This window comes from Halichondria panicea, chromosome 14, assembly GCF_963675165.1.
Source record: "Halichondria panicea chromosome 14, odHalPani1.1, whole genome shotgun sequence".
In the NCBI taxonomy this organism is placed as follows: domain Eukaryota; kingdom Metazoa; phylum Porifera; class Demospongiae; order Suberitida; family Halichondriidae; genus Halichondria; species Halichondria panicea.
Window position 1 is genome coordinate 2,216,061 of NC_087390.1, and position 23,814 is coordinate 2,239,874.

Genomic DNA, 23,814 nt, shown 5'->3' on the forward strand with positions numbered 1-23,814 from the left:
AGTGTATTTTTTGAAAGATACACGCCAAACCAAATCCACTATCAAAGTACACAGTCTTGAATGATATTCATGCACAAGTTAATGAGATTCATAATCCTTTTAGCTGGTCATGTGACCGTGTCGTACCTCCTCTGGGTGAAATTATTACAAAGCAAACAAAAAGTTTACTTGAGAAATACCTATGACCCGCAAAACTAGGCCAACATCACCACAATAATAATGCACAGTTTCGTAATTGTTCGAAAAAAACGAAATGTTCTACTGTAGTCCAACATGCAGCCACTCCCAATAGACATTTAACATATGATTATCCCTCCAATGCCCCATGTCTTGGCGTTAAATGTAGAGCAGTGGCAGATCTAGGATTCTTGAAAGAATAACATCACTTTTCATAAGCAATCTGCCATGCACTACGCTGGAGAGTTTTTTAGCCTTCATAGTCACTGAAACTGCACAGACAAAGCTTCGCAGGACTAACAAGGACTAAAGGTTAGTGAGAAGTGCATGTGAAAGCTATAGTAAGAAAGGAACAACTTGCTAACTAGTTGCTTGAGCCTCCCACTCACTTCTCTCTCAAAGGGGGGGTTCAATTGAACCCAAATAACCCCCTCTGGATCCGCCACTGTAGAGTGCTTATTAGCCTTGTTTCTCATGTTCCAGGCATTTTTGATCTGTTATAGTGAGAAAAATTAGTTGTACAAAAACAATGTCACTGCACACAAATTGATAGTACCTACTACTTAGCCTTAGGGTATTATATACCGCCTATAATGATAACGAATAATTATAGTCCTTTGATGTATAAAAATTATATGCTCTTACTTGCGATCCCATGTACAGTGTCTGTGTAGTGTCCCACTGATTCACACATACATAATTTTTTATAACCTGCAGAAAAAACTGACATGTACTTGAATGAATAGTGCATAGAAATTTAGGGCATAAAAAAAGAAATTCTTAGTAATAAAACCGCCCCCATCCATTTGTAGATTGAAGTTGCACCCCCTCTTCTCTTTATACGCCCTTGGTATAGCTATAGTACATTGTATACTGATGATCCTCTTTCCTCCCTATACCGATACTCTGTGGTATCCTTACGACATGGAACTAACATTAAGATAAAGACTTGTGATTCCGTAAATACTGTACTGTAAACCTGTGATTCCGTAAATACTGTGTTGTGTTAGTTCTAGTGGTTTCATGTTCTTATTTAGTCATTTCTGTACTATTGTTCTAGAAGGTTCTTTCTAGTATTGTTTTTTGTATAAATAGCCTGTGTATTTTGTATGTATCAGAGTTCTGATTTAATGAATTATTGAAGTTATCTCACTGGCGACGAGGATTGTGGATCAAGTAGCCTACAGCAATGGCAGCCACACACTATGGAACTCTCAACAATTACAGACCAGACCAAGAGTCTATCAAGACCTACCTGGATCAGGTAGACCTCTACTTCACGGCGAATACAGTCCCTGATGATAAGCAAGTACCTATTCTCCTCAGCTCCATTGGTGCAACGACCTACAGTCTTCTATGTGACTTGCTTGCACCTGAGGCTCCCAAATCGAAGACAAAGGGAGAAATATTTGCTGCACTACGGAAGCACTACGAACCGACACGAGCGGTGATCGCAGAACGTTTTCATTTTCAAAAAAGGGATCAAGTCCCTGACGAATCTTTAGCAGAATACGATGCAGCTCTACGCAAGCTGGCAACACACTGCAATTTTGGGGCGTATCTCACTGAAGCCCTACGTGACCGTTTCGTTGCAGGACTCCGAAGCGAAGCAATGCAAAGAAGACTATTAGCCGAAACAGAACTTACTTTGAAGAGAGCAATGGAAATCGCACAGGGAATGGAAGCAGCAGAAAGCAACACCAGAGCACTCAAGGCCAGCAACCCCTCCATCAAGAGCATACAAAGCAAAAGGAGACCGCAGCCAAACCAACCTTGTTACCGCTGTGGAAAGTCGAATCACTCTGCAGCTGATTGCCGTTTCAAGGATGCAGAGTGTCACTCATGTGGAAAGCAGGGACACATAGCACCAGCCTGCCGCTCCAACCCACCCTCTCAGTTCAAGAAGACAGAGAAGAGACGATTCAAAACTCACCTAGTGGAACCAGATGGGAACAGCTCGACCGACTCAGAAGCTGACACTTACCACCTATACCGATTGACCGAGCCTTCTACACAGCCGATCACAGTTACAGTCAAGATCGAGGATACTCCACTCAAGATGGAAATCGATACCGGAGCTGCAATATCTATTATCTCTGAGGCCACCAGAAAGGCCAAGTTCTCTAAATTCAAGCTGCGTAAGTCAAATATTTTGCTAAAGACATATACAGATGAGGCTATGATGGTAACGGGTCAGATTAATGTGTGTGTTAATTATGGAGAACAGGTGGCTCGGCTGGTGCTGGTGGTGGTTGCTGGAAGTGGACCAAGTCTTTTTGGACGCAATTGGCTGAAGTACCTCCAGTTGGACTGGAAATGTATTGCAACTGTCAAATCTCCCCCTGCAGGTACACTAAAGAATTTGTTACACGAATACGATTCATTGTTCAAGGACGAGTTAGGTACTGTGACCTCACACAAAGCCACTCTCAGAGTACGGCCAGATGCTACTCCTCGGTTTTTCAAACCACGTCCTGTTCCTTATGCAACCAAAGAGGCTATTGGAGATGAATTGGACCGCATGGAGCAACAAGGTATCATCCAGAAAATACCTAGCAGTGACTGGGCAGCACCGTTGGTCGCAGTTCCCAAGAAAGACGGACGTTTTCGACTCTGCGGCGACTATAAAGTGACTATCAACCAAGACCTTGAAGTTGATCAGTACCCCTTGCCTAAACCCGAAGACCTATTCGCAACACTAGCAAATGGCTCCCTTTTCACTAAGCTTGATTTGTCACAAGCGTATCTACAGGTCGAACTCGATAAGGACTCTACCAAATACGTGACTATTAACACCCATCAAGGGTTATACCAGTTCAGCCGACTTCCTTTTGGCGTGGCGTCAGCCCCAGCAATATTCCAAAGACTGATGGACACCATCCTACGTGAAGTGCCTCACGTTATCTGCTACTTAGACGATCTGTTGATAACAGGAGTGGATGAAGAAGACCACCTACACAATCTGGAGCAAGTCCTCAAACTTTTTACGGAACACGGGTTGCGATTGAAGAAGGAAAAATGTATCTTTTTGGCCAAGTCGGTAGAATATCTTGGTCATCAGATCAGCAAAGAGGGAATCCAAGCTCTTCCAAGTAAAGTTGATGCTATTGCACAGGCTCCAGAACCAAAGAATGTTCAAGAACTTCGCTCCTTCCTCGGGTTGCTGAACTACTACGGAAAGTTCATCAAGAATCTCTCTAGCATCCTTTACCCAATCAACCAACTTCTGCAAGCGAGTCATAAGTGGGAATGGACACAGGAATGTCAGGAAGCTTTTACAGAAGCAAAGAAACAACTTACATCATCTGATGTGCTCACCCACTATGACCCGGACCTACCAATCAACATGGCTGCGGACGCGTCAGCCTACGGCATTGGAGCCGTTATTTCTCATGTACTACCAGACGGGGCTGAGAGACCAATCTGTTTTGCTTCACGCACGCTAACGACAAGCGAACAAAACTATGCTCAACTCGAGAAAGAAGCACTGGCATTGGTATTTGGTACCAAGAAGTTTCACCAGTATTTGTATGGCAGGAAATTCACGTTAATCACTGATCACAAACCTCTGACAGCTATATTTGGCCCAAAGAAAGGAATACCGTCCCTAGCAGCTGCTCGTCTCCAACGTTGGGCAATTTTTCTCTCAGGTTATGATTACAATATCCAATTCAAGCCCACTCAAGCACACAGCAATGCTGATGCATTATCACGTCTCCCCTTGCCAGTACAAGATTCGTACGAAACGGCTGACATTAATGCTATTCACACTTTCAATGTGGCTCAAATCGAAGCTCTTCCTGTAACATCTCAGCAGGTGCAGACGGCTACCCGACGTGACCCAACCTTAAGCAAGGTGTTAAAGTATGTCAAATCAGGATGGCCACAGAAAGTGACACCGGATCTACAACCATATTTCAACCGCCGTCTTGAAATTGGCATCGAAAGTGGTTGCTTGATGTGGGGAATTCGCACAATCATTCCACAGAACCTGCATGCAAAGACCCTTCGTGCTCTCCATGAGAACCACCCTGGAATGTCCCGAATGAAGGCTATTGCCCGCAGTTACGTGTGGTGGAGTGGACTCGATAAAGACATCGAAAACCAAGCAAAAGCGTGCCTATCGTGCCAGGAACAAGCCTCTAAACCTGCAGTAGCACCACTCCATCCTTGGGTTTGGCCAAACAGCCCATGGAAAAGGATCCATATTGACTATGCTGGTCCATTCTTGAACAAAATGTTTCTAGTGGTTGTAGACGCCCATTCCAAGTGGCCAGAAGTGATTCAGATGTCTTCCACTACGTCTCAAAACACGATCGAGGCACTGCAAGCACTATTTGCTCGGTATGGACTACCAGAACAGATTGTTTCCGACAATGGTGCACAATTCACATCCCAAGAATTTAGCGATTTTGTTCAAGCCAATGGCATAAGACACATACGAAGTGCTCCATACCATCCCTCCACGAACGGCCAAGCTGAACGATTTGTACAAACGTTCAAAAGAGCCATGAAAGCTGGAGAGAGAGAAGGACTGAGTTTGAAAACAAGATTGGCTCAGTTTTTACTGTCATACCGCTCAACTCCACATGCTACCACTAACGTCTCACCGAGTGAACTGTTCCTTCAAAGAAAAGTACGTACACGATTCGATCTCCTCAAACCAAACACAGAGGGAAACGTATCTGACAAGCAGATGAAACAGAAACAGCAACATGACAAACATGCTAAACCAAGGACGTTCTCTGTTGGTCAACAAGTAATGCTCAAAGATTTCCGAACAAACGGTACATGGCTTCCAGGAAGCATTGTACAACAGACAGGACCAGTATCTTACAAAGTGGAAATTGATGGCAGGATACTACGTCGACATATCGACCACATACGTGATAGAACTCATTCTCTTTCCACCACCGAGTCGTCACAAGACGATATAACAAATCCAAACGATTTCGACGATACGGCAGCTCACAAGGATTTGCAAGATTTTGAAGTTTCCCCTGATCAGTCAACTGATCCGTCTCCGACCCCACCTGATGAGTCACCCTCGACTGGTGCATTAACAGCTCGACAATATCCGCAAAGAAATCGCAACAGGCCTGATCGATATGGTGGGTACACTAACATTTAACAGGGGAGGAAATGTGGTATCCTTACGACATGGAACTAACATTAAGATAAAGACTTGTGATTCCGTAAATACTGTACTGTAAACCTGTGATTCCGTAAATACTGTGTTGTGTTAGTTCTAGTGGTTTCATGTTCTTATTTAGTCATTTCTGTACTATTGTTCTAGAAGGTTCTTTCTAGTATTGTTTTTGTATAAATAGCCTGTGTATTTTGTATGTATCAGAGTTCTGATTTAATGAATTATTGAAGTTATCTCATACTCCCTGGCCCTATAGAGAGTTACTCGTGATGGACAGACTAGCCATATAGTAATAATATAATTCCTCAAGGAAAAGGTATTAAGTGCCTCTCATTTTAATCCAGTGGAATGCATGCAGCAGTCCCATGCACCTTTGTTGTATTACATGCGATGGTCGGTTCATACATAGATAGTAGTATGGTTCATATAGCTTGTATTATGTAACCTTAGCTCGTGACCTTTCCTGATACGGGACGACTAGAATGGAGACACCCAGATGTTCTTGGATGTTGGCAATGAACTACGGCTCATTGTACCATATGGCACAGCCCCTGTCCTCCCAACAGGCTCGTGTTGTAGCAGCCACGCCCCCTATACTATACTAGCATGCTTGTAGAGTATAGGGAGGGGAAATCTGAAGTTAGGTTACATAATACAAGCTTACAATACTCTTACTCCCTGATATAAGGAGCAGCAATGCCACCTGGTATGTTTAGATCAAAGCCAAACTGGTAAAATTCTTTAATTTGACCAAAACGAATCAAGGCTATACAAGGCTATACATAATAGCACTAATGGCAGTCGTTGAAATACGTGAAATAAAAATATAGGTCATAGATTTAAGTATGGGGTGCTTGGTGGGCAAAAAATGAAATAAGGTTATCTCTTTGCTACAGTTACAACAATGAAAAGGACAATAATCAGTATAATGATATAAACGATGACTCCAAAAATTATCCCTCCAATTGCACATCTCTTGGCGTTCTTAGAGCGCTTATAAGCCAACTCCCTATTTCCTTGCTTCCAATGTTCTTCAATCTGTGAAAGAGCAAAGTATTAATGTAATTGTGCAAAACAATGTATACAGTGGAGTCTCGCTATAATTTTATGACTTTTTGATTTACAGTCACCTCGATATAATGACCGTTAGTTTGTTAGCTACATGCAGGGACGGCTCTACTGACAGGTAGGTGCTGATGCAAAAAGAAAGGAAATATGTGCATCATTTTTGGGCCCATGCACGCCCACACTTGCGTCATTTCCAGTTGCACGTGGTGATTTAGGTGTGATTTGCAAGTAAAACTGTTGTGTTAGTTCACACTGCAGCAATGCTAGTCATTATACTAAGACACAACTGTATTAAAGGTCAAAGCTGCATGTACTCAGCTATAGTACCCAGTCTAGGAGTGACTTTAGTTTTCAATCAGTTACTACGTACTGTACAAATTCTGTACAAACATTGCCGTATTTGTCAAACGGCTAACATTACTCATTGTACTAAGAGTTCATTAGGATAAACTTTTGATTGTACTCAGCTGCACATGTACAGAGCACCTATCACATTTCACACAATGAAATGTGGTTAGACGATATAGTGAATTCACAATACTATATGCATGCACAGTAAAACTCTCTATCTCCTCATGTGCTCCTGCATGGTGCTACCAAGGGCATATAAAAGAAGAGAGGGCATGCAACTCAGTATCTAGCACATGTAGACAGCAGAATTGTGGGCAGATGAATGTGAATTTGCATGAAGTGCTAAAATAGAAATTTCTATTTTTAGCACATTCGTGCACATTCATCCGCCCATGCATTTGATTTCTACTGTTTTGTTGTTGCATGCCCTCTCTTCTTTTATACGCCTTTCTCTGCGCACTTAAGGCCCGGGTCAAAGTTTGAATACCAAAATTTAACACAATGTTCATACTGCTGTATTTTTTGCAACATACAATTTATGCTACATCAAGATGATTCAACATGAAGTTCAATGTTTTCTTTTTCCAAAAAACTAATTAGCTCAATTCAATTATGCTAATTAGCCCCATTTGGTGATGACGTCATGGCACTTTTAGTAAGAAAACTGCAAAAAGCGGCCATGAAGATGCTAAGATCAAGCTTCAAAAACAAGGCTAGATGAACAACTCATTGCTAGGTACTAGTATCATAAATGGGAAGAGTAGCAGTTATTGTATTATTGAGATACACAACATAGCCTACCTCTAGGGTGGCTGCCAGAGCTAAAGAAGCCAGTATAGCTAAGACAATTTTGCACATACTGACTTCCCATTTGGGAAACATAATCATGACAACATACTCTATTCTTTTGAGGGCCTAAACAGCTACTCTTACCTTGCTTAAGCCAGCCGCTTTTGTTGCTGTATACAGGGGCGTAGCCAGGATATTGGAGAAAGAGGTGCTATCACAGATAAAAGAGGGCGCGAAGCGCCCCATTTTTAGCCGCACAGCGCCGAAATTTGGTTTACCGGAAGCCACACCTCTTATTAATGACATCATAATTAACTTATCTGCCAAGTTGGGCGTGGCTGAACGTTAATTTGCATAGAGAAGCTGGCCACGATCACAAAAGAGAACTAGTTTATAGATTTAAGCCAGAATACCTCACAGTTTAGAGACCAAATCGTTTTCCTTGCTATACTAGCTAGCTAACAGCCTAACTGCAGCAAGATCTGGAAGAGAAAGGGTGCTCAGCTGGATAATCAGATACATTTGTGTGTGATTTGTATACTTGACTCAGACTGGTTGGGGGTGCTCGAGCACCCCTAGCACCCCCCCTGGCTACGCCCCTGGTATAATAGTTCCAGCAGCTAGCTAGCTAGGCGCAAGCAAACACATTGACTCATGACGTCACATGCACTGATAAAAATTATGAATCTCATTAACACTACATAATCTACACAATCTTGGATAAATAAATAAAATTAATGTTATCAGTACAAGGCCCGAGTTGGTACTACCTGCATGCTAGATCCGCCCCTGAGCTATGAAACATTGCGAAGTCAAACGAAGTCTTCGTCAAACTTCGCAACATATAACGTATACCATATAGCGTGTATATTTCGAGGGTAAAAATGTTCGCGGTTTTCGATGATTAAGCATGTACCGCGAACATTTATACCCGCGAATTTAATATCGCATGCACGCATGCATGCTGCAGAAAGGCTGCTATTCTGACGGTCATTTCGGAAATATACTCGCTATACGGTATATTGTAGTAAGGAAATACTATGCCCTTTGACAATTATACTGCCCTTACTTGCAATCCCATGTTGAGTCCCATTAATCCACACAAAAGACAGCAACAGAGCGCAATGAAAGCGTTGAGGGCCATGTAGTTAGGTGGCTTCACACCAACATGGTTAGCATGGCTAGCAATGTTATAAGAAGGTGGTGCAAACGGCTGTTCTGAGACCACACCCCCATATCCTCCTCGGCCAGGGTAGGGGGGCGGGGCTATTGCTTCTCTAGGGGGTGCTGACGGGGCCGGGGAGCCTCCTGTACAATAATGGATTAGCCATAATTATAACTAAATGTAGAGTAAATATACTGTACAAGCAAACTGCACCTATAGAAATGAACACACACTGACAGTCACTAAATTAACATGTCAGTTTATAATAATAATATGAATATCATACCAGCAGGCGGTCTCCCTCCCCCCTCCAGGTCAAGCAGAGTCTTCCTCTCCGGCTCCATGAGTAATTGTTTGTCTGTATTCCCAAGCTTCGTACTGATCGAACACATGCAGACCATAGATACTATAAATTTATAGTATCTATATGTGCAGACTATCGATGCACTGGCTCACTTAGTTGGGCGGAGTCCAACCAACGCTGCGCTCTGGGTTGGGTATCAGTAGACTCGCAAGCCACTCCCTTTTCTCTGATTGGACGGGGGCGGGAGAAAAGGGACTGGTGACTCTGGGACACATTTTGTGTCTCTACCAGAATTTGGGTAGAGATTATTCATTGATTTTTCCACGTGATCCAAAAATTGCGTGAGGTTAAGTAGAATTGCGTAGCCTGCAAAAGTGATCGCGGGCTTCTTAGCTACAGTTTAAGAATGGATGCTAGTGCTAGAAAAGAGAAGATGATGGAGTAATAACATCATCAGGCATTCAGCTAGGATATAGTCATCTAAGACACCAGCAGAGATTAGCTTGTTTTAGTTTTACGTGATGAGAACTGGCAGCCGAAAGTCATTGGTTGCCTAAAGCTTTTAATAACCTGTACAATACAAGACAGATAATGGCAGACGGCAGCAGTTGAATTGAGAGTAGTCAGACTTGTACAAGCTGTCTTAAATCGCTGCCACTCCTCGGTTCAAAGAAGGACTGCCAAGATTTCTACGTTCATCAGCTGTTCCATGCTAATCCACAAGTTGTGGCACAACAGACACTGGTACAAGGATCTATAAAATCAAAAGGCTGGCTAGATAGATCTGTATACTTGTCTTCTGTGTGTCTTTAGCTTTTGACGCATCAGAATAAATTGGATAATTTGCACGTGACATTAATATTTAATAGCATTCCTGATTTACACAAGCTGTAGCCCAGAGTCACCAGTCCCTTTTCTCCCGCCCCCGTCCAATCAGAGAAAAGGGAGTGGCTTGCGAGTCTAGGGTATCAGTACACATAGCAGTTTTGTTCCACCGGTACTTGAGACAGAGTATGAATATTGTTTAATCTTTAAGTGGCTAACAACCGCATGGCTCAGGGGTGCGATATAAAGAAATCAATTAACTATTTGGATGGCTATTCTAGCTGACTGGATCTAGCTATAGTTGTTTTGGAATTCAAGAAAGACCTCAGACTCTTAGAGAAAGTAGAAGAATACTGTAGCCTGTAATATAAGATTTAGTACAGGCAGAAATAAACTTTTTCATAATAGTTAGACATCTAGCACAAGGAGAGGTACAGCCAGCTATAAGACTACCCCAAGGCTTCTGAGAAGCTTTTCGAAGACCAAAGAAGGCATACATAACACAGGTTTTGTCCAAACTAATGATCTAATCTTATTGGTAGCACAACAAAACTTAAAACAAAGACAAGTCCTTTTAATTAATTAATACATACTGTTCAAGCTTCATTCATAGATGCTAAGATAGACTATGCTTCTTTTCTAGTAGCCTAGATATCCAGCAGGAGCTGTTTCTGCATTCTCCAGAGAAATACAGTGTCCCAGCTCGCCTTGTCAGCTAAATTGAGCTGTAAGGTTTCCCACTTGAACGCAGCAATCTGATTGGGCTGCAAATTTCTTGCAGTGGGAACAAAACTGCTACATGTACTGATACCCAACCATGAGCGAAGCGTTGGTTGGACTCCGCCCAACTATGGCTCACTAGGGGTTGTCTAAGTTCACCGTGTTTGAAGCAGTGACGTCATTATAAACATTACATCATTACAAATAAAAAAACTGCAGCAGGACCATCATGCATGAGAGATATAATATACAGTCTCGAGCTCTCATACAGGGCCAGTAGAGACTCAGAGGGATTCTTACGCCTAGCTGGAGGACCTTGCTCACTGGAGGAACTTGCTCACTTTTGTGCGGGTAGGACTAGTAATGTATTGATAACAGGTAGATCTAGTCTTAGGCTAGCAGAGAGTGTGGTGTCACTTAAAGTACTGAGTAGCCAGATAAAGTTTGATCCAGAGTCTATTTACCGTACCCTCGCGAAAATACGCCCACCCTTTTCTGCAAGAAGTCTAGGCTTATTAGGGGACTGGGCGTTTAATCGCGAACGGCGAGTTTTAATTCGAATATACGCCCACCCGCGACCTCAAATCGAGGTTTACACTGCTCTATGGCAATTCTGTATTAATTTATTGTATTTTCATTTTATTGACAACAACAATGTTATAAACTAATGCATGAGTATGATTAAAGCATGACAAGAGAATGAACATGAAGAAGTGGACTCTGACTCTATTCGTTGCTTGTTGATGTCAGATGTAGCAGAAACTTCTCGAAGGATGGTAGGTCATACTCCTACAGAGCAGCTATCAGGTACTTTGTTTCAGAAAACCAAGGCAAGGTAACCTGCAAAATTAGCCTGTGTGATAACTTTCTTAGACTTTCTGTTTCCTTTCTCAGCATATAGGACTACTTGTTCCCTGCATATACATCTTCAGGGACAAACAGATCCATACAGAGAAAGTTATAATGTCTGATCTTGGTCCAGCAAGGAGTATAGTCTTACTAGCTACTACCTAAAACTTCCTTTCTTCACAAAAATTAATAGTAAACATGTGGCATTCAGCTACTGCGCATGCTCAACTTCTTATTCTGGGTGGGCTTATAATCGAGTGAAAATACCCTTGTGCAAGAACTTCAAAGCAAAAGAGGGGATGGGCGTTTATTCAAGATGGGCTTATTTTCGCGAGGGTACGGTATAGTTTATATCCCGTTTATATCCCAGTTATGATCACTGCATGTACAGACATGATCACTGCACACGCAGACATGATCATAGCCTCGACTCCAGCCCCTTGAATAGTGGGCCTGGTATTTACTGTTGGCGCGTGGGTGGACAATTAATTTATTATTTACCGTATTTTATCTCATTGAACGTTAAAACAGTTATTGTGATAAAGAACAGAAAAAAGAAAAAGAAGAGGCTACCTCTCTGTATATACTGTAGACAGAGACAGCTAAGTAAAACATCAGCTCTGTAGATTTATTCATTAACTTGAGGCTCGGATCGGATACACACTCAGGCGACAAGTTAATCTCATAAGAAATTAGTTAAACCTGTGGGTAAAAAATAAATGTGGATAAGTACAGTGGCTGTGACGTAACATAATGTGAGGACTACTTATTGATTTACACAATAGATTTACCATTGAAAGCACTATCCATTAATACACACTCAAGCAACAAGTCCGGATACACATTCAAGCAACAAGTCCCTCGGATCGGATACACACAAGTCCCTCGGATTGTAAACACATTCAGGCCACACAGTTCTCGGATCAGATACCACGTACTTACTCTGTGACCAATTTTCGGCAAATGTCACAACAATACTTCCTTCCAGAGAGAATGGCACTGAACGTCGAACAGACACACCAACACTTTGAAGATGGCTTCACTCAGAGAAACAAGAGGAGAAATCACCATCACAACACTTCTTTCAGAGAGAGGTGCACTGGTCCTGTCAAGCTTCACATCAATCAAGAAAGGGAGTGTCTGGAAAGCAGATGGACTTGCTCTGGGACTTGCCATAGCCGGTCGGTACGGTACCCACATAAACACCAGCGTACAGACACTTCAACGCCTCCAGCTGCTTGTCTTTCAAGACTAGACCTGGTTTTCCAACACGGGATAACGCTTACGCGAGAGCAGAAGAGAAGGTAGCAGCCATTACACAACTTGGACTAGATTTCTTTTTTCAATGACATCATTATAAATGAAACGGATATCAATGTTTTACAAACTAATGCGGAATAAGAATACTGATAAATATACTGCAATTTACGATTACCCAGATTCTTGGTAATTCTGGCGCATGCGTAAACAGTGTATACCAGGCTAACATGATCACTGCATGTACAGACATGATCACTGCACAGGCAGAGACTAATGGTTGCATGTGCAGACATGATCACTGCATGTGCAGAGATTAATGGTTGCATATGCAGACATGATCACTGCACACGCAGAGACTAATGGTTGCATGTGCAGACATGATCACTGCATAAGGCGATCATTGCAGGTGCATGCTATCTCGGTATATTCACACCAGGACACGCCTATGTACATGCAGACATTGTTATTGAAACACACGGCGCGCCATAAGGTCGCCATTGTATACCTACTGAGCATGCTCAGACGGCCACACCCCTCTTATCTTAGCAACCACTTGAGGTCTATAGCAACAGTAGTGTTTTGCACTGTCGATTCTTACCACAGCAGTTAATGCTCAAAAATTATGTTGAAGCTCTTCTGAGCCTGCTCTGTCTGAGCTTGTGATAATAAATTATTGCATGCATAGATCTATGATCAAAAAATTTATGAAAATTATCATAACAGACACAAACTGCAACAGTGCAAATAAAAATTCAGTACGTTACTAGCCTCGATCCCAGGCCGAGTTTTCGCTTTTATAACGGTTAGGCGAACAACTACTCGGCCTGGGATCGAGGCTATAGCAGTTGCTAGCTCTTTTTTATCCGCATAGTAAAGGTGGATTGCCACCTACTGAAGATATTTGATCTAGCTAGCACCATAGATAAATCTATGCTAGTACCTGTGAAGAAAAATTGTAGGTACAAACAAGTGTAAAAAAAATTTTGAAAAAAATCATGGTGAGAAGTAGGGTTGCATGTAATTGTTGGAGCCGCTGGCAAAAGGATGTGAACAAGATGGGTAACCCTAACAGGAACGCCCATTAGAATAGACACAAAACGTCACTACTTAAAATATTGTACGTGGTTTCCCAGGACCACTTATTAACGCATGCATGCAGTGAAAAAACTTTACAAACAAGTGCAAAAAACATTTGCGAAAAAAAAATGGGGAAGAGTAGGGTTGGAAGAGCATGTGCACTGAAGTAACAAAAAGTTCGAAAACAAGATTGTGGGTTGGTATAGTCTTGCATGCTCCAACTAGTTGGGGGTGGGGCACGATCTTTAACAGTTAGGTCCAGCACTACTTCGAGTTTTGGGTGGGCAGGGCTCATATATCTGTAGAGTCTCAAATTTAATATTAATTTTACACCATGTGTTTCGGTGCTGTAACAGAAAGAAACGTTAATTTAAAAAAGCCTTATTCAAATTCGTCATTATGTAGAAACACATGCAAGTTGATGGTCAAATAGGTGATCAAGCGTCTCATATAAAGAAAGAGGTGTAACGAGAAGTAGTGCTGGACCCAACTGTTAAAGATCGTACCCCACCCCCAACTAGTTGGAGCATGCAAGACTATATACCAACCCACAATCTTGTTTTCGAACTTTTTGTTACTTCAGTGCACATGCTCTTCCAACCCTACTCTTCTCCATTTTTTCACAAAATGTTTTTTGCACTTGTTATATGCCTCGGTGCGCATGCGCAAGCGAGGTATACGGTAGTGTGTTTGTGTGTCTGTGTGTGTGTGTAGACTGCTACAGCTGCTCAAGGATGAATCAAGTGCAAGTAAGAGTTTCTATAGGCTTCTAGTCATGTTTACTTGAATTTTAATTCGTGGATTTGCAAAATAATGCTTCGTTCTCGAGTTATGCCTAGTTTTGCTTACTTGGAATGCCATTGCAGCCTTTTCAGAAGAGCACGTAGCCAAACTTGTTTACCGAGTGTTGCTAGTAGTTAACTCTGTACTAGAACGCTAGCTATTGGTAGCTGCAAGAGTGAGAAGAGAGCTGCAAGGCTCTGCTAATGCAGCCGGTAATTTTAGACTTAAACTTTTGGCATCAATCGTTTTTAACAACAATCATGGTTGATCATTACCCACTCCTTGAGTTTGCATGCAGCAAAATTAATTGTTGAACATGTCATAGCTATTAGTAGCTTTATGTTATGTAGCTTTGGCATCTCCACCGAGGCATCAGCACCTGCGGTGCTTTCATATTAATTAATTAAATATGATTCTTTATAGGTCATTGTCGATAGTAAAACTCTGTCATTGGGGTTTGGAAGGCATTCTCTACATAGATTTTTCATTATAATGTCTTAAATGTCGTTCTTCGAACTTTTGTGATTTTGTGATTCTTTACTCACTAATTCTGCAGCTACCGTTTTATCTATTCTCTTACCCCTGTATAGGATGACCAGTGTGGCATTCTTCTGTTGGCAGTGAAACAAAATAGAGGGTACACGTTGTTACACACTGTCAGTTTCTATCAAACATTTTCTTGTCGCGAATCGTACACTTCAGTTACCGCTCAACTTTGCACTCGAAGTTGTATTTTTTGATTGTAATGTGTGCATAGCATGTACGCGTATACCCTATTTCCTACTACCATTGACTAATATTCGTGTTTAATTTTTCTCTTTTTAGTATTATGACCAAACTGACAATTCAACTGCCGAGTTTCAGCAATGCCATATATAGTGATGTTATTCCGTTCCATCCGTCCACGATTCCAGAAGAGTCAGTGGGCGACTGTCATCTGCATCTGTGGAATTGTGCACTCAAAAACTAACTCCCCTCACTCCCTTTCAAATGTTCTGTTTGATGTATAGTGCTCATATTTTCTTGCTGCATTAATTGCACATGCTAGAAGCTTTTGATCTATACGTGTACCAAGTCTAACAGTGAATGGCCTTTTGCTTTGAGATGAGATGATAGGAGACTATCAAGGTCTTCAACCTGTCCCTCAAGTCATAGTAGATTTAATTCCCCTAGGGCTTGTGTTTGTGCTATAATCCCTTTGTCCACTGCCCGTCCATGCATAGCACATGCAGTCAGATGCAGAGTAGCCTTGATCCCAGGCCGAGTTTTCACTTTTATAACGTTAGGCGAACAACTAGCCTCGAGACCAGGCCGATTAATAAATACGTATTTTAATCGGCCTGGTCTCGAGGCTAGCGAACAACTAGGCCTGGTACTAGTTGTCTGCGCATGCGTCAAATTTTCATTGTATATTTGTGGTCGGCAAAAATATTTAATAAATCAATAATCGAAATTTGTACACAGAAAATGCACAGAGTGAGTACACAAAAGATGAACATAGGGAGTACACAAAAGATGCACATAGGGAGCTGCTTCACAAAGGCCTGGGGAGTTGCCAGTTGTGCTGCAGCACAATTACAGTGACCCAGGGCAACTTCAGGATGATTGAATGCCTTCAAATTACGTTTCAAAAAGATTTAGCAGGCTGCTGGACTTCTCTGATTCTAGGCCCCAACTCGTAACTCAGTTAAATTTTGCTTGAGAAAACGTAGATTCTCTTGATGTCTCTGAGCTACCCAGCAACGCTCGAATGAGCAGGTCATACTCCAGTCCTGTGAGTATAGGACAATAGTAAAAGAAACCAAAGACGGTTAAACCCTTACCTCAAACTGTCCAGTCTCGTCCGTTAGTATAGCCAAGAGAAGCACTGTTGGGATAGCTGGATATTAGCCATTGCTCCTGTACAGAGAAGTAGACATTCTAAATACGTGTGGATCTATACATATTAAATTTCTCGTATTAAACAGGTTATAGTGTCATTGTCGACGAGCTGATGATGGCAGCACCAAGTTCTCTAGCTCACACTCTTCACTTGATCCACCATATTAATGATGAAACTATAGTGTACCTACCGGTAGATCTTGCCAAACATGAACAAGACTTGATAGCATAGCCATAGGGCCCACACAAAAATATCTGACCTTAACAAGCTTGACAAAGCTTTATACCTCTTCCCTTGTTGTTCAGTCTTCAGAATAAGCTTCAGAGAAGAGAGAAGCTTCAGCTAAGAGCCATTCCAAATAATGATAAAATGGGAACTGACTTCTAGTACACGATAGTACACGAATATAAATGTCACGAAAGTGAACGAGAATATCGAATCTGACGAACGACTGACACATGCGCAGACAACTAGTACAGGCTTAGTTGTTCGCCTAGGCCTGGGATCGAGGCTAGATGCAGAGTACTAGCTAATGGAGGGGGGGGGGGGGTCACATGAAGGAATAGCCTCGATCCCAGGCCGCTCTTCCTCGAAGAGAGGGCCTGGTATCGACTGTTTGCGCATGCGCCACATAATCCCCAGAAACTGGGGACTCAGGATATTATGGGGTGCCGTTTGTGTCAAAATGCTAATTTTATCCACTTATGCAGAAGTACACTGACTTATACACAAGTGCACCGATTTATACCACAAGTACACTGACTTATGCAGAAGTGCACAGACTTATACACAAGTACACTGACTTATACACAAGTATGCTGACTTACACACAAGTGCACTGACTTATATGCAAGTGCACCGACTTATACGCAAGTGCACCGACTTATATGCAAGTGCACCAACTTATACGCAAGTGCACAGACTTATACGCAAGTGCACAGACTTATACACAAGTGCACCGACTTATACACAAGTGCACAGACTTATACACAGGTGCACTGACTTATACATATAACCTGACTTGTACAAGTACTTTGACTTATGCACAAGTATGCTGACTTATGCACAAGTGCACTGACTTATGCACAAGTATGCTGACTCTTATGCACAAGTGCACTGACTTATGCACAAGTGCACCGACTTATGCACAAGTACACTGACTTATACACAAGTGCACGTGCTAAATTAATTTAACCTTTAACCTTTTAACCCTTTGCACATGGTTGTTCTATAGACTAGAGACATGGCAGAATCTTCAAGTAAATGTGCAAGTATTGTCAAACGCTTTAAACCTGTTTACTAATGCAATTCAAGCTGCTACAACTCTTAACAGAAGCTCTGTAAACATTACTATTGTCTGCCTTGACTCTGCCTGTACATGCACGTGCCTGTTCTTAGTAATGTTTACAGAGCTTCTGTAAGTGCAAGGGTTAAAGGTTAAAGGTTAAAATAATTCAGCATACTTGTGCATAAGTCAGCATACTTACGTTTAAGTCAGAGCACTTGTGTACAAGTCAGCGTACTTGTGTATAAGTCAGTGCACTTGTGTATAAGTCAGCATACTTGTGTATAAGTCAGTGCACTTGTGTATAAGTCAGTGCACTTGTGCATAAGTCAGTGTACTTGTATATAAGTCAGCATACTTGTGTATAAGTCAGCATACTTGTGCATAAGTGAAAGTACTTGTATACAAGTCAGGTTATATGTATAAGTCAGTGCACTTGTGTATAAGTCAGCATACTTATGTATAAGTCAGTGTACTTGTGTATAAGTCTGTGCACTTGTGTATAAGTCAGTGTACTTGTGTATAAGTCAGTGTACTTCTGCATAAGTCAGTGTACTTGTGGTATAAGTCTGTGCACTTGTGTATAAGTCAGTGTACTTCTGCATAAGTGGATAAAATCAGCATTTTGACACAAACGGCACCCCATAGGATATCATCGTATAATGCTCAGTAAAACCATGACGTCACAACGAACGGAAGTGGATAGAAGGTTTCTAGCCCGTGTGATAGCATTCTAATAGCTACCATTAGCCTACTATGTTAACAAAAGACTCACAGCCTGCAACAGTGTGGATAACAATCCTCTGAACGGAGGGGAAGGCTGACAATAGCCTATATGGATAGGCCACGCCCATCTGACACTAACCTTGGTGAAAGAAAGAAATTGCTGCTGTAACCAATACAGCTCTGTCTCTAGCTAGCTAGCTATATAGCTCTGTGTCTGACTTTTAATATGAAGAGTATTCTTCGTCTATAATTATAGTAATTATGTTATTCAGGATATAATTCGGGTAAAAATTCAGTTTACATTACGGGAATATTATCCAATAATTTTGCGCATGCGCAAGCAGTCAGTAGCAGGCCTAATAATTAGGCCTTGTGAAGGAGGCTAATGAAGGAAGTGCATCAAACACGTTGAACTTAGACAAACCTAGCCTCTACCCCAGGCCGATCCGTCTCCAATTGAACGCTAGGTTTTCTTCGTTCTATTAAAAAAAATCGGCCTGGGACCGAGGCTAAGACAAACGCTCCTCGCATGGTCGTGAATTTAATTACTGATTGTAGTTGCGCATGCGCGGCACACACTAAGATGGGCAGATCAGGAATCAAAAACAGTCATTCTAGCTAGAGGAATCAGTTGCCATTTGTATGCTTTTGGCTAGTTCTTGGACTGAGGTTGCCAACTCCGCTACATGACCTTTCTATCCACTTTTTGTCTCTCCATACATAACCTGCAGAAAAAGTCCACAAAACACTGAACCAATCAAGTTTGGCTTTATTTATAGAACACCAGTAGCTTTGTATATATACACTAACTTATACCGTGGACTCACGCTATTATAGCGGCTCTTTGAATTACACCTCAATATAACAGCGGTTTTGTTTGGCATGGATTGTAAATGAGTATAAGTATGCAGCAACGTTAACCAGATCAAGCCTATGCACTGAAAAGAATGGAAGTGTTTGACAACGTCCTCCGCCTCGCTTCGCTCGGAATGACATTGTTACTGTAGGCAGACTAATGCTTGTGCTTATAGAGATCAGGCCAAGCAATTCTTGTACATGTATAGTTCGTTCTTGGTCCTGAAACAGTCCACATGCTATGACCTTTCACTTCTTGCTGCTTTTACCTCCACGAAGAGTGCACTCCTGATTTTACCTGCACTGCAGAAAAAGCATATACACAAAATATAATTTAGCCTCGATTCCAGGCCGCACTTCTCACTTCACTTAGGGAAGTGGGCCTGGTATCGACTGCTTGCGCATGCGCTAATTAGATATTTTCTCTGTATTATAGGAAATTTTATGGGAAAAAATATCCAATAATTTAGCGCATGCGCAAGCAGTCGATAGCAGGCCTTCTTTTCTATGAAGGCCGGTGAAGGAGGCTAAATATAATTTTGCATGGAGTATATACATGTACGCACGTATGCTTGAATGCATAACTATTTTTATTCAGCTCAGGCATGTATAATTATAGCCTCCTTCACAGAGAAGAAGTGCGGCCTCTGATCGAGGCTATAGCATGTATACTGATCTTCCATCAGTATTCTGACAAGACAGTGACATCAATATAACAAACAATCCTTTGGGACGAGTCATATACTCTCTCTCTATATATATAGGGGGGAGGGAGGGATCATTAATACAAATGGATGCATTCCATAACTGATATACAAGGAAGCAATACCCAGTATTCAAAGATCAAAACCAACTGGTAAAATTACCTCAGAACTAAAATTTAAAGATCAAAACGAATAAAGGTTATAATGGTAACACATGCACTATATAGAAAAGTCACTCAGTCTGAAAACATGTATAGGGTGCTTGGTGGACAAAAAATCAATAGCAACTTTTCTGACAACATTGATGAAACAGAGAAACAGAGGTGATGTCATTCAACGTGGCTGCTGTAGATTCTATTTAGAAAGCTATACCGGTACAAACTACAACAATGACAGTGGCAACAGCTATAAAGATGACTCCATAAGTTATCCCTCCAATGCCCCATCTTTTGGCGGTCTTGGAGTGCTTATAAGCCAGCTCTCTGTTGCCTTGGTTCCAAGCAGTTTCAATCTGTGAAAGAAACTTACTAATGCGACTGCAAAACAATTTAAATGTATACATACCGTATATATGCTTGATTATAGAGGCCGCGGCTACTAAATGTTTCATTTTGCGGCTATACAACTCAAGAGAGGCTATATACTGTTCGAGAGAGGCGTTTATTAACCCAATATTAGTTCATATCTGTTTGTACACGTGTCGTACCTCCTCTAGCTGGTTTGTATGCAATGTGAAGTGCTTGTTCTCTATAATATAATTATAGGAAAACTTACTTCGATTTATATATAGCTCTATATAGCAATCTGACTAGCCTTCAGTTTTGCCTTCATGTATGCTGAGAAACCATAACTAATACGGTATATATATAATATGGCTCGCTGCCACGTGCAGAGACATAATTTTATAGCCTCAAAGTTCACTGAGGCTACTATTTTGGTTTATAATTCAAGACATCTACGAGATCTTTGAAAATTATTCACCACATACGGTAATTATGTATGCTTGATCAGAGGCCGCACTCAAATAGTAGCCTCCCTACTGCAGTGCATAAAAAGCCATAAAATTATAAACCGCGGAAAATGCCTTCAATATTACAAATCCCGCTAAAAATAATTGCTATTGAAAATAGTATTTGCGAAATTCACTTCAATTCCCGAAAACTTAGACCCTCGAAAATTACCCACTATATACGGCAGTGCTTTATACCTGTAGGGTATATAATATTATACTCTTGCTAGCTCTGATTTACAGTCACCTCGACATAACGGTGGTTTTCGTAGTTTTAATTATCGAATGAAGTAACCCTACTATACGGTATGTTAATTATAATAATCTCTGAAAGTGAGTGTTTCTGGAAAAGTAACCGATTACCTACTATAATGCAGTACACAAACCCACCATCTTATATGTTGCATCATAGAACTATTTTCGTGGATATGTTGTAGCTTATTCATTCACTTACACAATGATACCATGCATGCACCACCATTTCTTAGCAATGTTCAATCATAAGATATTTGTACAACTACTCACAAATTTGTGGTAATCTATTCTCTATAGACTGCATTGTATACTTAGCTGCTGGTAGTGCATGCTGACTAGCTACTCCAAACTGGATTTTCATACTATCAGATATAACAATATGGATGTGGTTCGACAAACGAAAGTCTGATAATTCATCGACAAATTGAAACAGCCATTGTATTATATGAAGGTATTATTATGTTAGTCTCATGAATCAGCCGCCGTTCTTTTGGAACCACCGTCTGAGCACTCTTGTCATCGTTTTATGTGCCAAGACGGAATTCCGTCTTGACCAATCAAATTGCAGAAGTCCAGTCAGGTGATGAACTTGGAGGCAGCAAAGAACTGCACTTTGCTCAACGCATTTGGAATCATTACGCATGCATTACGCATGGTAAATACTTCATACATAGAAGCTGCTACGAAGCATAAGCAAGGCAAGCAGGGGTCCTTGGGCACAGATTAGCACCACAGCAAAACACAAGTGGAGAGAGATGCCTTCGCTTGGCGATTTGTATAACAATTAGGAAATATGTGTGGGCATAATATCACGATTTAATTACATTCCATTGGTTTTGTGAGCAATCAACATTCCATTTTGAAATGACTTCATGACAAGAGTGCTCAGACGGTGGTTCCAAAAGAACGGCGGCTGATTCATGAGACTATTATTATGTATGGCTAACGCATTGTTATATAAGGGAGTACTATGATCCCTTTGTATATACTGCACTAGCTTACTTGTTCTCCCATTAGGAGTCCATTTAATCCACACAAGAAACCGCCACAGCAAGAGCAGAATAATACGGTAAAAAAGTTGAGGGCCGTATAGTTAGGTGGCTTCACACCAATCTGATTAGCGACGCCATAAGGTGGTGCAAATCTCTGTTCTGAGACTACACCCCCATAACCCCCTCGGCCGGGGTAGGGGGGTGGGGGTGCTGAGGGGGCCCCTCCTGTGCAAGGATAGATCAGCATCACGTTAATTAGCTTAGCACTAGCGAGAATACTGCATGCTATAATCATTACATGCAGTCCACCAATATAAATACCAACTGCAGGTGGAGCTGACGGTCGCCCACTTCCCACCAGAGTCTTCTTATTCATGATGCTTTGTGGACCTGCCAGAGTATAAGTAAATTATCAACCAGCATCACTAAAAATTCACCTACATACATGAAATGGACATACGTACATATACCAATACAGATCTATTATACCAGCTGCAGCTGCAGGTGGAGCTGACGGTCGCCCATTCCCCACCAGAGTCTTCTTATTCATGATGCTTTGTGGACCTGCCAGAATAAAATTAAATGATCAACATCACTAGTTGGGCGGAGTCCAACCAACGCTGCGCTCTGGGTTGGGTATCAGTACACGTAGCAGTTTTGTTCCACCGGTACTCGAGACAGAGTATGAATATTGTTTAATCTTTAAGTGGCTGACAACCGCATGGCTCAGGGGTGCGATATAAAGAAATCAATTAACTATTTGGATGGCTATTCTAGCTGACTGGATCTAGCTATAGTTGTTTTGGAATTCAAGAAAGACCTCAGACTCTTAGAGAAAGTAGAAGAATACTTTAGCCTGTAATATAAGATTTAGTACAGGCAGAAATAAACTTTTTCATAATAGTTAGACATCTAGCACAAGGAGAGGTACAGCCAGCTATAGGACTACCCCAAGGCTTCTGAGAAGCTTTTCGAAGACCAAAGAAGGCATACATAACACAGGTTTTGTCCAAACTAATGATCTAATCTTATTGGTAGCACAACAAAACTTAAAACAAAGACAAGTCCTTTTAATTAATTAATACATACTGTTCAAGCTTCATTCATAGATGCTAAGATAGACTATGCTTCTTTTCTAGTAGCCTAGATATCCAGCAGGAGCTGTTTCTGCATTCTCCAGAGAAATACAGTGTCCCAGCTCGCCTTGTCAGCTAAATTGAGCTGTAAGGTTTCCCACTTGAACGCAGCAATCTGATTGGGCTGCAAATTTCTTGCAGTGGGAACAAAACTGCTACATGTACTGATACCCAACCATGAGCGAAGCGTTGGTTGGACTCCGCCCAACTACAACATCACTAGAAATTCATTTAGTAAAAATTCCTACATGTATTATATAGAAATGGACATACATAATTATTATACCATCTGCAGCTGCAGACGGTCGCCCACCCCCCTCCAGACCAAGCAGAGGAGTTCTCTGATCCATGATGTTGCTTAGTAGATGGGCGTGCCCGTCCCCAGCCATAATTTTATGGCGGCTGGGGACGGGCTCGCCCATCTAGTTGCTTAGCTGCCTTTGTTCCTTTGTC

At 41.6% G+C, this 23,814-nt stretch overlaps 3 protein-coding genes and 1 long non-coding RNA gene across 6 annotated transcripts; 1 reads left to right on the plus strand and 3 right to left on the minus strand.

Moving 5' to 3' along the window:
* The first annotated feature begins 291 nt into the window (after positions 1–291).
* Positions 292–5,559, plus strand: LOC135347492 (uncharacterized protein K02A2.6-like). The gene has a single exon (XM_064545508.1). It carries the CDS (start codon positions 1,367–1,369, stop codon positions 5,306–5,308), a length of 3,942 nt encoding a protein of 1,313 aa, XP_064401578.1. The 5' UTR covers positions 292–1,366; the 3' UTR covers positions 5,309–5,559.
* Positions 5,560–6,054: 495 nt separating this feature from the next.
* Positions 6,055–9,192, minus strand: LOC135347493 (uncharacterized). The gene is made up of 3 exons (XM_064545509.1): positions 8,986–9,192; positions 8,604–8,842; positions 6,055–6,364 (listed from the first exon to the last, which is right to left on the minus strand). The coding sequence occupies exons 1-3, from the start codon at positions 9,098–9,100 to the stop codon at positions 6,206–6,208; spliced, it is 513 nt and encodes a 170-aa protein (XP_064401579.1). The 5' UTR covers positions 9,101–9,192; the 3' UTR covers positions 6,055–6,205.
* Positions 9,193–11,912: 2,720 nt separating this feature from the next.
* Positions 11,913–12,849, minus strand: LOC135347497 (uncharacterized). The gene is made up of 2 exons (XR_010398399.1): positions 12,189–12,849; positions 11,913–12,099 (listed from the first exon to the last, which is right to left on the minus strand). It is a non-coding gene; the product is annotated as an uncharacterized LOC135347497 (long non-coding RNA).
* Positions 12,850–18,263: 5,414 nt separating this feature from the next.
* Positions 18,264–23,770, minus strand: LOC135348234 (uncharacterized). 3 transcript variants are annotated; one of them, XR_010398690.1, is made up of 6 exons: positions 23,648–23,770; positions 22,715–22,789; positions 22,547–22,615; positions 22,236–22,450; positions 19,238–19,568; positions 18,265–19,135 (listed from the first exon to the last, which is right to left on the minus strand). XR_010398690.1 is itself a non-coding variant. In XM_064546438.1 (5 exons), exons 1-5 carry the CDS (start codon positions 23,748–23,750, stop codon positions 19,560–19,562), a joined length of 471 nt encoding a protein of 156 aa, XP_064402508.1. In that variant the 5' UTR covers positions 23,751–23,770; the 3' UTR covers positions 18,264–19,559. The 3 variants fall into 3 exon arrangements, 2 of the variants coding, with proteins under 2 accessions (XP_064402508.1, XP_064402507.1); XM_064546438.1 differs by having other exon boundaries at positions 18,264–19,568; XM_064546437.1 differs by lacking the exons at positions 18,265–19,135; positions 19,238–19,568 and adding an exon at positions 20,094–20,480 and having other exon boundaries at positions 23,648–23,765.
* Positions 23,771–23,814: the final 44 nt, after the last annotated feature.